At 41.1% G+C, this 15,595-nt stretch overlaps 1 protein-coding gene across 1 annotated transcript in view; it reads left to right on the top strand.

The window, feature by feature from the left end:
* Window positions 1–14,619, top strand: part of SSU72 (SSU72 homolog, RNA polymerase II CTD phosphatase) — a 62,042-nt gene extending 47,423 nt beyond the window's left edge. Inside the window, exons 3-5 of the mRNA XM_084651826.1 lie at window positions 7,513–7,652; window positions 12,114–12,232; window positions 14,026–14,619. Coding sequence (XP_084507952.1) covers window positions 7,513–7,652; window positions 12,114–12,232; window positions 14,026–14,127 — 361 coding nt within the window. The 3' untranslated portion in view covers window positions 14,128–14,619. The remainder of the gene's footprint in view (window positions 1–7,512; window positions 7,653–12,113; window positions 12,233–14,025) is intronic.
* The last annotated feature ends 976 nt before the right edge of the window (window positions 14,620–15,595 follow it).

Below are 15,595 nucleotides of genomic sequence, written 5' to 3'. Positions count from 1 at the left end.
TCCTAATGTCCAACCTAAACCGCCCTTGCTGCAAATTTTGTGTGATATTGCAGGAGTTCTTTTAATAAACCTCCCTTTTTGGGGTGCTTGCCCTTTCACAGTGCAGTAGTAGGTTAATGCATGAGGAAATATAATAGCATTGGTCACTAGCTTTGGGTTAGATCTTTCAAAAGCCATTTTTTCTGATTTCTGTGATCAAACCCTTTCACACTTCAACAGAGGGGCAGATTTTGATCTCGGTTACCCTGATGTAAATTTGGAGTAACTCCCCTTGAAGTTAATGGAGTTAATTACTTCTGATTCTCCCTGGTGTGAAGTGTGGAATCTCGCCTCACTTTGCGATGTCCAGAACACATCTGTTATGTGGTATCTGAAAGTTCTCTAACAATCTAATTCTCTTGTCTCAGCAGACTTTGCACTCTTTTTTTGCCATTTAAAGTGCTTAAAAGAAATCTGCCACCATCAAGTGCAAGACTTTTCCCTAATCCTAACTCCAAAAGAATGGACTCTGTTCAGGCTCTCTGGTTTCTGTGCTCCAAATCTCACTAGAATATCTGGTGCCCTGGCCAAGATCACAGCTTCACTGTCGCCTTGCTACAAAAGTAAAACTAGAGTTTTTTACATCATTGTGAGCTTGTATGGTGGTAATTTTCCACGCCCCCACGAGCCGTTTCCCTTTAATGCCACCTTGTCTTTTTCTCTTATTGTCCCCTTGTGGTTCCATATACGAAGTGTACGCCAATTAAAATCCTAATCTCTGAAAATGGTATCCACAGGTTTAGAGTTGGGTTAGGTCTGGCCTACAGCTGTGAAGATGCATCTTTAATGTGGGGGGAGAGGATAGAAAACATCTGGATGCTGACACTAAGTCAGCTTCTGAGGGATCTCTTCCATTTAATGCAGCTTGACTTAGCATCGCTTCAAGGGTCTGAGTGTGAGGCTCATAGTGACTTCTATCGTCTGTGATGGTAATGTACATTTATTCCCTTAAAATCTCTGTATTTCCTTGTTCCAGAATTGTCAATACGTGAATCATACAGAAGAGTGTTATCCCACCCTCAGAGAAGTTTGCACGAACACATTATTTTACATCTCAGATCATGCTGTTTACACGATGAACAGAATATTACTCTTACTAGACGCTTTTGTAAACTTTGGGGAGAGAACCTAGCCTTTAGTACGATCGACTATGCTCTAACTTTTTCTTAAATTTTAACTTCTGAAATAGAATTTAGAATAACTACAGTACTCAAAGGTGGTGAATAACTTCATTGTGGTATAAACATAAACAGAGAGCCTGGACCTAACACATTCAAGCCATACGGTTTTTGTTTTAAAAACCAAATCCCCCAACCACTGTATCTGTATTTTATTACATGATTCACTCTGTTTAAACATTTTGGCATGTTTAGTACAACTTTTGAAATAGTTGCAAATTATAGAACTATAAATCTTTAGGCCTCTGGAAAACTGTAAATGGCGGAATTGGGAATAAGAAAAAGGACACACGTCTAACTGGTTAGAAGCACAAAGTCGTACAAGAGAGATGACTGAAACTTAGATAAAGTGAACTTCTTTAAATTTTTAATTAGAAATTTTCAGGCTAAGTAGCAGAAATACATCTTTTAGACGATTTATTGAAATAGGAAGCAAAAATATTAAACTTAGAATTTAGATAAATGTTTTAGATAAATGTTTGCATGAAGAGAATTCCAACTGAGAATGTGTAAAAAAAGCTCGGGTTCTGCTGCATTGTCTTAAGTATCTACTCAATGGGCCTCATTCTCCTTACACTGGTTTAAGATCGGCACAATTCCACTAACTGCAATGGAGTTACTCCAGATTTACATTCATTTAAATGAGAGGCGAGCTGGGCTCATTAAGTAAGAAGAAAGACAATGCAGCAACAATAGGATGGAAGAACCCAGCAGCACAGGTTGGCAATTGGCAGTGATTCATGCTAAACAAATGCAATATAGATCCAGTCCTGTAGAAGTTATTTTGGGTGGGTGTTTAGAGAAAGTGATTGCTTGATCCAGTTTTCTTAACCAAATCACCATGGTTTGGAAGCCTAAGACTGTTTTAATATTTTAGTAGCTGACTAAACCTTATAATGATAGGACATTGCTGCACTCTTCAGAGTTGGCGACAAAGAATCCCTGTTGATGTCTTAAATACTAAGTTTTAATTCCTGTACCAGTACTATATAGCAATAAACCAAAGTGTCCTCTTACTATACAACACATAGAATATCAGGGTTGGAAGGGACCTCAGGAGGTCTAGTCCAGCCCCCTGCTCAAAGCAGGACCAGTCCCCAACTAAATCATCCCAGCCAGGGCTTTGTCAAACCTGACCTTTAAAACCTCAAAGGAAGGCTATTCCACCACCTCCCTAGATAACGCATTCCAGTGCTTCACCACCTCCTAATGAAAAAGTTTTTCCTAATATCCAACCTAAACCTCCCCCACTGCAACTTGAGACCATTACTCCTTGTTTTGTAATCTGCTACCACTGAGAACAGTCTAGATCCATCTTCTTTGGAACCCCTTTTCAGGTAGTTGAAAGCAGCTATCGAATTCCCCCCTCATTCTTCTCTTCTGCAGACTAAACAATCCCAGTTCCCTCAGCCTCTCCTCATAAGTCATGTGTTTCAGTCCCCTAATCATTTTTTGTTGCTCTCCGCTGGACGCTTTCCAATTTTTCCACATCCTTGTAGTGTGGGGCCCAAAACTGGACACAGTACTCCAGATGAGGCCTCACCAATGTTGAATAGAGGGGAATGATCACGTCCCTCGATCTGCTGGCAATGCCTCTACGTATACATCCCAAAATGCCGTTAGCCTTCTTGGCAACAAGGGCACACTATTGACTCTCAACCAGCTTCTCGTCCACTGTAACCCCTAGGTCCTTTTCTGCAGAACTGCTGCCGAGCCATTAGGTCCCTAGTCTGTAGAGGTACATGGGATTCTTCTGTCCTAAGTGCAGGAGTCTGCACTTGTCCTTGTTGAACCTCATCAGATTTCTTTTGGCCCAATCCTCTAATTTGTCTCGGTCCCTCTGTATCCTATCCCTACCCTCCAGTGTATCTACCACTCCTCCCGGTTTAGTGTCATCTGCAGACTTGCTGAGGGTGCAGTCCACGCCATCCTCCAGATCATTAATTAAGAATATTGAACAAAACTGGCCACAGGACTGACCCTTGGGGCACTCCGCTTGATACCGGCTGCCAACTAGACATGGAGCCATTGATCACTACCCATTGAGCCTGGCGATCTAGTCACTTTCTATCCACATCGTGACATCAGACTCTAAGCCGTCTACTGCGCTGCTTGTAAGAATAGCTTCTTTAGTGTGGATGAAAGCGTGACTGTGTGTTTGAGAGGAGTAAGAAAAGGAGGTGCCAGCGTGATATGTAACCTAAACACGTTCAGGCCGGTACTTCCCCTGGCTTTGGCATTGAGCTAGACTTTGAGGTGGGAATAGTCTGAGCTCAGAGTCGTCTGTTCAGCACGTGCGCGGCCAGCTGTGCTGAATTGCTTGTGAAGGTTTAAGATACGTATTGCTAACTATAAGGAATGAAGGAAGACACTCACTTTGCTGAGGACTTGCCTGTATGTATCTGCCAACTAATATACTAATAACACAGAGCTAGTGTGCATCTCTGTGTGTTTGAATTCTATGAGTTGGGAGGTTATGAATAAACTGATTAGAGGGGCAAACAGTGGGTGGGCTTATTCTTGTTTGGGATAAGGTGGGAGGACAGAGTATAATCTTCTATGAGATGATCTCTTGAAAAACAAAACTTTAAACTAAGTTGAGTTTGTTTTACTGTTCATTGTGATCTTTTTCGCTTTGTGTGGAATGAGTGGTGGACAGCTGATGAGTTGAGTTCTTTAAATTTTGCAAAGACCTAAAGAGTTTTTCCATACCAAGAAATGAACACCATACATCTTTCGTAAAATTGAGAGACTGCTCATGTAAATAGCTTGTGGCTTATTGACTAAAAATTAGTACATAGTGCTAAGGGTACAGGAGAAATTAGGTGTGCATGCAGGCAACATTTTCTGCCTAGAGTCAAACGCATTTGAGCCTAATGCTAATTATGCTTTTCAGTTTCACCCTTGTGGGATTCCATTGGCTTCAGTGGAGTTACTGTGGCATGAGATCAGAATCAGGCCCATTATAAAAGGCGGTGGGATCAAGGATGTAAAATGGGCATAATACAATTGACAAGTAGTGGTTTGTCTAGGTTGAAAACATCCTGGAGAAATGCATATGCTGCTAGTGTTGACTTGCTGAACATCACAGTGGTGAGGTTCCTGCTGGAGCTGAGAGCCAGCATTGCTGTTCAAAAGTCAAAGGAAAAGTTTGTGTACACCATCTGGAGAGGTGGCTATGCCAAAAAATGTGTCTGGAATGCATAGGGGAGGAGACAGTGGGGGTGGGACACTGTGTGGGCAGAAGAGGAAGGTCTGACTCAAATGACTCTCAAGATATCTGAGCAAGCATAGTGGAGACAGTGACACAAGTGTCACACCATGAAGGCATATTGAAATTCACCCCAGCTTGTGATGAGGGAAAGAAAACAATCATGAGTACATAATGCAAACACTCACCATTACCACCTCCAGTTTTTCAACGTGTGGTATGTTGGTTTTTTCAGGTGCAATGTGTATAATAAGAGCATATATGAAAATGGCATAAATCTTAAAATACTTGTTTCTGGCCTCTTATTCTGTATGTAGGCAGATGGCCCCTGGGAGAAAGTAGCTCTAAGTTGGCAGAAGAGGTAAAACTTGACTGTGGGCTTTTTAGTAAATGTAATTCTCTGCCTTAGTGTTCAGCAAAGAAAGCTAAAGGACAGATGCTAGAGACATATTTTATCTTAGAAAGGAAACATACCCGGGAGAAACTGATATTGTGCCAGAGCATGTGATTAAGAGAGTATATAGACCGAAAAATCCAGGACCAGATGGGTTCCAAATCAGGATTCTGAAGGAAGCAGAAATTGGGGGCATACCTGATAGATTGGAGAGTAGAAGGAAAGCATATGTTTTAGGCACATCCGGGGAACTAACATCCATTAAAGCAGAAGCATGAACAACATGGACTCCCAAAAGGAAGAACGTGGCTAGTAAATCCAGTGGAGCTTTTCAAGGATGTAACCAAGAGTGACCTGGTGAAACTATGGACCTAGTAAGTGCTATAGAACTATTTGAGTGGATAACTAATTGGCCATTGTAGACCAATCATAATTCCAAGTGAAAGCGTTTTTGGAGAAAGGGATAGCGCAAGGCTTGGGGGAGTGATTTTCATTAGTGATCTGGAAGAAGGAAACATTGCAGTGAGATGACAATTGGCTGAGGATATAAAAAGGGCAGTGCCAATCTTTCTTTTGCAGAGCAAAAGACATTCAGAAGAATGTTGTCTGTTAAGCAAGTGGTCTGGACAATTCACTGCAGAGAATGTAGGCTGATAGTGAAAGACCAAAATAATAGAAATAGACTATCCACTCTATCTACAGCAGAACACTGAGTAGGCAGAGGAGCTGGGGTTAATTTTTGATGCAATTCAAAACTTTTGTTTTATTAAACATCAGAATTCAGTGTTGAGGAGGGCATAGGTGAGCATCTGTAGGTTAGAGGAAGTGACTTAACGCAGTTCCTTCAACACCACTCGAGAATGGATTTGGGATAGTCTGAATAGATCTGGTTACCCAGGCAGCAGAGGGGAATTTTAGAACTCACAGGATAACGAGAATGAAAGATTCAGGGATTTGAGTCCTAAATTATTTCAAAGAGTTAGAAACTAGATCTTTAGAAAAGAAGTTAGAGGGGATCTGGGAGGAGTATGAATCTGTAAAGAATGTAAAAATGGATAGCTCACTTCAATGTTTGCAAGATTCAAGATCAGAAAGGGTCTGGCTACTAAAGAGGGGAATTTCTTGACACAAAAATCACACATTTGTAAATGGTGCATCTTTATACTGGTAATAATCAGTGCAAACTTGCATTCTCCAAAGACTTGTTTGTAAGTATCACTGCTTCTTCTAAGGTGAGAGGAAAGATGTGCATTGGCTAATAGGTTTTCTTCTATTCACACATTTTTGGTGTTCCTTCCTAATCCACGTCTGAAACTGCTTCCAGAGAGGGTTTTGCCTAAGGGCTTTAAGTTTAACCAATTTATTTGAGCATAAGCTTTTGTGAGCTACAGCTCACTTCATCGGATGCATACTGTGGAAAGTGTAGAAGATCTTTTTATACACGCAAGATCTTCTACACTTTCCACAGTATGCATCCGATGAAGTGAGCTGTAGCTCACGAAAGCTTATGCTCAAATAAATTGGTTAGTCTCTAAGGTGCCACAAGTACTCCTTTTCTTTTTGCAAATACAGACTAACATGGCTGTTACTCTGAAACCTGGCTTTAAGTTTGGTGTATTACCTTCTGAAAATATCTATTTTTAGAAATGGAGTGTCTGGAAATAAATAAGTGGTCTTTCACCTAGGTTTCAAATTATAGCAAGACTTTGTATGTTGAACAGTTTAAAAAACAATTGAAAAAAATCCTAGAGGCCTGATTCTGCAGTGGTTTGACAAAAAGCATAAATGAGCCACAGGTTAAAATGGCCCTGTATGCTGGCATATTTTACTGAAACCGAATGTTGCAGAAGCCTGGGAAGATAATGATGGTGTTGACAGCAGTATGTCCCATTCCTGTATGGAACTGGAATGCAGTGTGTGAATCCTGACCCTGAGATTAGTCATATCACTGTAATAGATACTAAGCAGCAGATGAAATTCATCCCTTTCATATGGAGACGGTATAAAGTTCCAATAAGCATAAATCAATGTCTTTCTCCAGCACACCCAGGCCTGGTGACATATTTTCAAGGCACTTTTCTCCTTTGGATTTTTTAATTCCCTTAAGAAGATCAGTTATACAAACCCAGTTCTGAGTAGGTCCCACACATTTTTGCAACTAGCATTAAGAGCACAATATGACTGGCTTGTAACATATAGGCCCTTACTGTGGGAAATATTGTATGCAAACAGAAGACATACATTTTTATGTATATAAAACGGGTACATGTCATTAATTGTTCAAGTATTGTGGCTACGGAACTCGCTCTATAAAAGACAGACGTTTCTTAAAGCTTCTTCATTTTCAGAGCCTTCGAGGGTGATTTTTGCTTCTGTACTGACAGTAATAGTAAATTTCTGTGAAGGTGGCTGTGTATTCCAGAGACGCTGTGAATTTTCCTGATTGGGTTGTTTTACCAGCTTTTAGGAGATTGCTGTAGAGTTCAGTTAAGTTCATTGACCTTTATATTTTCAAATAGGAGACATCTTTTATCTCTTCCTTGGGTGGGTTTATGGGGTTTTTGTTTTTTGTTTTGGTCCTAATTATTAGCTTCTAAGCAAACAAAGGCAAATAAAGAGTAATGGAAGCATTTACTTTACTGAAAATACAAAAATTTACTTTCCAAGTTACTTAACTCTAGAAACTTCAGATATACACAGAATGGGATTTTACACATGTTGGACAGAAATAAGCGAATCAAGCCACGACCAGAAAGATTCCAGAACTGCAAAGATGTGTTTGATCTGATTCTAACTTGTGAAGAAAGAGTCTATGATCAAGTAGTAGAAGGTAAGGACCTTGGATGGTTAAACTAAGTTTACTTCAATTACCCTTTTAGTCCCTCTCAAATTGGAAACATCTGTATCCAACCCATCTGGCGTCAGGTGGCAGATGCATCTGGGAAAAGACTAGTGGTCCCTGATCTGGGGTCAGATGTGTCATAAAGGTGATGGCTGGCTGGGAAAATGCCAACTATATCTGTAAAAGATGTTAGTGGGGTGTGCAGGTGCCTTCAAAGCAGGTTGGTGGGATTGGAGGAGCTATCCTGAAAGTCAAGTACATTTACAGACTAAGATTCCAAAAGCTTCTGAGGTCGGAATCCCAGCAGGCTGAATATGGTGCATCCTGTCTTTATGGAGAGGGTGTCACCTTGCAGGAGAGAGATGCAAGACAACCCTCCTACCTACTTCCCTGAAAGCAGAAGTTGCCATTTGGAAATGAGTCCATACAAAAGTCTAGGTGTGTCAGTTGCCCAATCTTTACTACAGTTCAGACCATGTTAACAGTAACCAGGCTCTGGCATAAATATGGCGAACATTGGTTCAGTGTGTCCACACAGCAGTGTCTCACCAGCTATGTTGGCCTGTCCACATCTCCATAATACATAACTGGGTCTGTATGTTCTAGGAGAGCTGCCTAGATTTTCCACAGATTACTGATTCAGCTGAAGACTGCCAGAGGCAGAGGGTTGCGGGTGCTCTTCTATCAGAGCCGTGCACCATGTGATATTTTCCCCCCTGCCTTCCCCACCCCCACCCCATGCAAATCCTGGCAGTGGGAAGACTCCTAGACTTTAAGGCTGATCATCTCGTCTGCCCTCCTGCACATTGCAGGCCACAGAACTCCACCCAGCCACTCCTGGAATAGACTACTAACCTCTGGCTGAGTTACTGAAGTCCTCAAATCATTATTAGAAGACTTCACATTACAGAGAATGCCCCATTTACATTAGTTTAAACTTGCAAAAGTGATCCATGTCCCCTGGTGCAGAAGAAGGCACTCCCCCTCTCCCCGCCAAAGAGTTACTGCCAGTCTGACCTGGGGGAAAATTCCTTCACAACCTTAACTGGTGATCAGTTAAACCCTGAGCATGTGTGCAAGACCCTGGAAAGCACCAAACACCTGGAAAAGAATTTTCTGTAGTAACTCAGAGCCCTCCACATCTAGTACCCGATCACTGGCTGTTGGGGATATTTGCTACTAGAAGTCGCAGGTGGGCTACATGCCACTGTAGGGAGTCCCATCATACCACCCCTCCATCAACTTATTGAGCTCAGTCTTGAAGCCAGCTAAGTTCTTGCCCACACTGCTTCCCTTGGAAAGCTATTCCAAGGCTATTAGAAATCTTCACCTAACTTGTTGATGGCCAATTTATATCCATTTGTTCTTGTTAGCATTGGTGCTTAACTTAAATAACCGATCTCCCTCCCGGGTATTTATCCCTCAGATATATTTATAGAGAGCAATCCTATTTCCCCTCAGCCTTCTTTTGGCTAGGCTAAACAAGCCATGTTGTTTGAGTCTCATCATAAGGTAGATTTTTCCATTTCTCTGATCACCCTAGTAGCCCTTCTCTGCACCTATTCCAGTTTGAATTAATCTTTCTTAAACATATGAGAGACCAGAATTGCACACAGTATTCCAGATGAGATCTCATTAGTGCCTTGTATAATGGTACTAACGCTTCCCAGTTTCTATTGGGAATATCTCGCCTGATGCATCCTAAAATTGAATTCGCCTTTTTCACGGCCGCATCACGTTCATGGCTGATAGTCAGCCTGTGATCAACCAATACAACAGGTCTTTCTCCTCCTTTGTTGCTTCCAACTGATAAATCCCCAGCTTATAGCAAAAATTCTTTTTGTTAGTCCCTAAGTGCATGAACTGGCTCTTTGCACCATTAAATTTCGTCCCATTGCTATTACTCCAGTTTTTAAGGTCCTCCAGATCTTCTTAGCTAGCTAGGCAAGGTTAGAGGGTCCCATCTGCATTTCAGCAGACCTGCATTAGAGCCTAGTTACTGCCTGACAATCATGTTACAACCCTGTCCATAAGCAGGGTTGAAGCCAGGTATGCCAAAACAGTCAGAAGCTGTGGGCTAACAGCCTTGGTGTGGATATATAGAGTCAGCTCCATTACAACCTGACTATGAACTTATTAAAAACTGTAGCTTGGATGATCCCATAGTCTGAGAGCTATCTCCAGTGCTTAATGGTATCAAGAAATGTTAAGTTTGTTTTTTATTGAGAGAAGTGGAAACTGGTTCATGTTACACTAAGTAAGCAGGTTTCAGAGTAACAGCTGTGTTAGTCTGTATTCGCAAAAAGAAAAGGAGTACTTGTGGCACCTTAGAGACTAACCAATTTATTTGAGCATAAGCTTTCGTGAGCTACAGCTCACTTCATCAGATGCAAAGCTTATGCTCAAATAAATTGGTTAGTCTCTAAGGTGCCACAAGTACTCCTTTTCTTTTTACTAAGTAAGCAACCGTTCAGTTGCTGAATAGTGAATGCTTAATGCTTACATGGCACTCTCTTGTGCTAAAGGCCTTTAAACAATCCTTATAATGTGCCAGAGACGTAGAGACGTGCTATCCCCATCCTGTGAATGGGGTAAATGAAGCCAAGAGGTGACATGCCCAAGGAAATGGAGGTTCAATAGCTTTCTTGGTGGTTCTTTCTCAGTTGAAGCCCTCTTTACCTGTTTCTCTTAATGCTGTCACAGAACAGCTGCCACTGTTGACAGAGCCCAGCTGAGTGTGCCAGAGGGGCTTTTGGAGAATCTTGAGGAGCCTCATGGGCGTGTGCCGCCACACGCTGAAGGCTAATGCAAATGTGATGGTGCTTAGAAGTGAGAGCGGAGGCAGGAACGGAGCAGTGTAGCAAAGTCACTAGAGGAGCTTCTGCTGAACTGTTGCCCTGCATTTATCTTTGGCCGGCATTGCCATCACCAAATACGAAGGACGCACTCTGGTTCGTTAGAAGAGTCTCTTTACTACTCCACTGGAGACAAAGTTCCTGTCTTAAACATCCCTACAAATGCTGTCCCTTAAAATTCAGAGTGCTTGGCTCCAACTAATGGTAAAATTAGCCTGGGGAGTATAAATCGATAGTATAGATGTAACAGTGCTTTGCACATACATGGTGCTTTTCAAGGGGGATTGTCCTCATGTTACAAATTGGGGAAACTGAGCACTATGAGGCTAAATCATTTGCTTGAGGGTATACAGTCAGTGTCTGTACCAGGAACAGAACCCAGCCTCCTCGGTAACCATTCAACATGCAATATTCCATGAATCGTGAGGAGTTGTCTTTAAATTCATAAAGCAGCCAATAAAATCCAGTATCTTATATGTTTAAATAAAAGTTTTGCCTGCCTGCTTAGTCCCGTATCAGCATGTTGCCAGCTCTCCAAATCACTGTCTATTTCCTTTGGGTTTCTGTCAGTTGTACTATTGCAGAGCTCTGGGGGCTTTAAGGGAGCTGGCTTGGACCCAGTTTGGCTTTTACAATAGTAAGCGCCCTGAGATCTGAATGAATTGCCACTAAACTCAGCATGCGCTGCTCGTAGAGAACAGCTCTTGCTCTAGTATTTTAGAAGAGCGTTTTGTCTATATGAGGGTCGGTGGTGGCAGGCAACTGCTCATTCAGTTTCCACATTGTGCACCTCTTTCACAGTGTGACGAGACTCTTCATAATTGGCAAATGAACGAGGGTTTGAGTGCTGCTGCATAGCTCCTGCTATGAATGGATGATGAAATGTTAAACCGGAGCCTTTGGCTAACTTTGCCAAGCTGAGGTTGCAGGAGGTGGGTGGGAAGGAGAGCCTCTTGTTAATGCAGAGCACATGACTGGAAGCTTTATAGAGTAGTGAGGAACCACACTAATAGATATTCCACAGCCTTGCAGAATATGCTTCCCTGGGAAGTGTTAACTTTTTTGATCTGTGAGTGAAACACATTAAGGCCAGTTATTTCAAAAATGACTAGTGAATTTGAGCCCTGGCTTTTGAGACACCTTAAAGGGACCTTACTTGCAGAGGATATGTGCAGAGCATTCTCTGAGAAACAGGCCTCTTTAAGGTGTCTCAAGTTGAGTACCCAAAATCACTAGTTGCTTTGGAAAATCTTTGCCTAGGTCTTTATGATCATCCAAGTAAAGGCTGGGCAAGTAACTTTTGTGCTTGGGCAGGTGAGCTCTTGTATCCTTCTGGAAGGTTCAATTATTTTATTTATAGCCAATCTCCTTTTGCTTCACTGAATACTTGGGGGTGCTGCACAGCAAAATAGAAAAACATAAAATAGCCTGACCTCTTAAAACAAGATTCAGGGAGGACTGAGACAGGACAAGACCTGTTTCGTTACTATAGCCCTCTCTCCCCATAAAGGCCTTACAAATATTTTCTTGGATGTCCATTTAAAGCCTGATGGTTTTCTGAAGTGTTGCTGTTTTGTGTGGTGTTCCCAACTAGATTTGAATTCCAGAGAACAGGAGACATGCCAACCCGTACATGTGATTAACGTGGACATTCAGGATAATCATGAGGAGGCGACTCTGGGAGCTTTCCTTATTTGTGAGCTATGTCAGTGTGTAAGTATAAAGTTCTCATGCCATATGGGCACCTTGGACTTAGCTGATTACAAGGTTTTTTTTAAAAAAATACTTAGTTTGTTTGTTTTTGTTTGTTTCACCTGTGGTAGGTGAATCTTTACCTAAAACAAAATCCATATTGACAAACTGATGTTTCTAGAATCCTTCCTTAGGATTCTCTTCAGAACGGATGTGCCTAGATGGATGAATCATCATTGAATGAATGTTTTTCTAGGCAAAAAAGTTTAAAACAAATACATAATTAGCCATGGGCATTGTACTTGAATGAATACACAATTCTTTTAGCAACTATTGTTTAAATCCAATATTGCATAGCCTGCACGCATCAGCACTTATTACACATTGAACCCCAGATGTGCTAACACTTCACTGTGTGCATGGAAACCGTATATACTTACAGGCGCTTATGTCGACCCAAGCTTTTACTATACAGTGATTATTTTTAGATGTTCGGTTCTGAGGTGTTACAAGAATGAGGAGTGCATCTTTTCGGAGGGTTGCCCAGAATGAATCCCTCATTTGTATGTGTGGTGGGGGAGACGTAAAATGCTTAAGCAGCTGGTACCTTCTACTTTCCACCTTCAATAGTCTTAGCCCTACCACCTTATTTAATCAACACTTGTATCTTTGCTGGCTGATGCATTAAATTCTAAAGAAATCTAGCATCGTGTCCACGAAGGCAAAGGGAAAATTCTTCCACAAGCTAATAAGCCTTGATATTCCACTCTTATGGCAGACTGGTATTCCATAGGGAGTCTGGTCTAATCTCTTGATGCCACACACACACTTTCAGTCTCCAGAACCTTCTGTAGGCTTGATGAGATGGCAAAGCTCTCAAGTCTCCTGTGTGTGCTTGTGGAACTTGCACCTAATGTGGAACTTGCCGCTACTTGGATTCTTTCGCAGGGAATACTGGGTGGGGTGGAGGAGAGGTCTCCTCGCATCGCATGATCCAGGAACATGTTCATATGTAGTGCTGCCAAGAATATGCTCTAAGTAAATTGGTTTGTTTGTTATGCTATTGTTACCCAGTCTGATCGGAAGAAAAATATCACCAATATGTTGAGTGGGAACTAGAGGGGCTGTAGATGTAACTTTCTTAGGTCCTATATAGTCTCTCTCGGTCTTCTCTTTTGTCTGAGGACAAGACATAATTCCTGGCCACACTAGTTAGAAGCCTCCACTGCTAATATAGGTAGTAGGGGACGAGGATCACAATGTAGATGGGACCTTGACTGTGTTTTGTAATCTGGCTCAAGTCTTGGCTGTGTGTTGAAATAGGATTAAGGTGCCATCCGCATCGCAAAATGGGACAAAGTTGTAACTAGGTCAGGGACAACGGTATTTAACCTGCTGCCTCGCACAGTGGTCTTTCTAATGTATATGGGGCCACTGTGTGTGTTTGAAAAATGGTTCTGATTCCAGTGTGAATATGGCCCAATGTGCCAGTCTGTCTGCCTGAATTCCTTTGGGGATTTGTTTTTGTTGCTAGTAGTGAACTCAACAACCAAGCTGCATCTTTAGTAATCAAATGTGGTACAAATTACATGTCGATATTATAGTTGCATGTTATTTTGTATGTTAAAGAATACATATGTGTATCTACATATTGGGTGCATTCTTAGAATTACTAGCAAATTGCCAATGAAGTCCTTAATGTTTTATAATTTGGTCCGATTTAGAAATAAACCTAAACAAAGGAGAGCTGCCTTGTTACAAACTCGATCAGCATCATCTGATGTCAATTACTGATGTGTTCTTCCTCTTCTTAGATACAGCACACAGAAGACATGGAAAACGAAATAGATGAGCTGTTACAGGAATTTGAAGAGAAAAGTGGAAGGACTTTTCTTCACACTGTCTGCTTTTATTAAAGCACATCCGTCGCTTAGGCCTTAATGCAGATGAAAGAAGCATGTGTGTAACGTTCTGACCATACTGTACTTTCCTGGAAGATGAACTTCGAACTTTTTTTGTTAATAATTTTCCTTTTCAGTGTTTGTTTTTACGTTTCAGGTGTTCTGCCACAGGCAGGCAGAGAGACCTGCTGAATTGTACATATGAAAATGAGAAATAAAAATATACATAAAGGCCACCTATTTAAAAATAAAAATCAAGATTTTTTTAAAATCCTACTTTAATTGTTGCAAGTGGGATTTTAATTATAAAGAGTGTTTCTTGAATATGATACAGTTTATATTGTATTTTTCCAGCTTACCAATTTATTTTATTTCAGTTGTGCATTTTTTTTCTTCTTTTAATGTAATTGACTGAATGGCTGGAATATGCAAAGATGTGAATGGGAAATGAGTATCTGTATAATATTAGATATGACATTGGAAGCATCCAATAAAAATGAAAATCTCTATTTCCTCCCTATCTTTGTTTTCAGAACAGAAGCTGGATACCTGCATGTTGGTTCCTTGTGATGAAACTAAAGGTCTCTAAAAAAGCATTAGAGAAAGTGGGGTTAAACAAATGAATGTGTGTTTTGAGGGTATGGCACTGAACTGGGACTTAGAAGTTCCAGTTTCTAGTCCTGGTTCTGCCAAAGATTTCATATCTGACCTTGGGCAAGCTGCAGAGTGTCTGCTCCTGACGTGAAATGCATTGAGGTCAGTGAGACTCCATACATGTGCAGGGATTTGCTTATGCACATCTCATTGCAAGAATCAGGGCCTTAATCTATTTCTGCCTCATTTCCCTGATATGTCACTTATAACCAAGGTGTGCTATGTGAGGATGAAATAATTACTTTAAGGCCTTAAGATACTATAATGACATGCCACAAGTAAACAGATGTGTTCCATATAAAGAATGGGAAAGTGTAAAACCTAGAAATAGGAATGATTTAATTATAAAAGGAAATTGAGTGTTTTTTGGATCTAAACATTCCCTCCCGTGTTATGGTCTCAAACAAGGTTAGTGTTTCTACTGGCAGGCCAAAAACTGACCAGTCACTGTTCATAAAGGAAAAGCAAAACATAATTGTATGGCTCAAACTGAGGGAAATGCCAAAGGTGAACAGCATAAACAGTGAAAATTAAGTAATTTATTAGAAGGTAAGAATGGAAAAAAGTGAAGAGCTACTGGTAGAAGATGAGAATCATATGTTTGATGGTGTCTCTTTAAAGGGAGCCTATCAAGGATTGAGAGAGGACTAGGTTTGTGTCCTTTTTACTTCTTTATGATGTATTATAAAAGGTGTTTGCTTATTTTAAAATGACACTGGAGTCAGAATCCAGATTCCTATGTTCTATTTCTGGTTCTCCCATTGACTTGCTATGGAGTCTTGGATAAAACTCTTACCCACCCACCCATTTCACAAAGACACTTAAGCAT

This window comes from Lepidochelys olivacea (genome assembly GCF_965140295.1).
Source record: "Lepidochelys olivacea isolate rLepOli2 genome assembly, chromosome: 18".
NCBI classification, from domain to species: domain Eukaryota; kingdom Metazoa; phylum Chordata; order Testudines; family Cheloniidae; genus Lepidochelys; species Lepidochelys olivacea.
The sequence above is the reverse complement of the archived record's forward strand: the minus strand, read 5'-3'. Positions and strand labels throughout refer to the sequence as shown.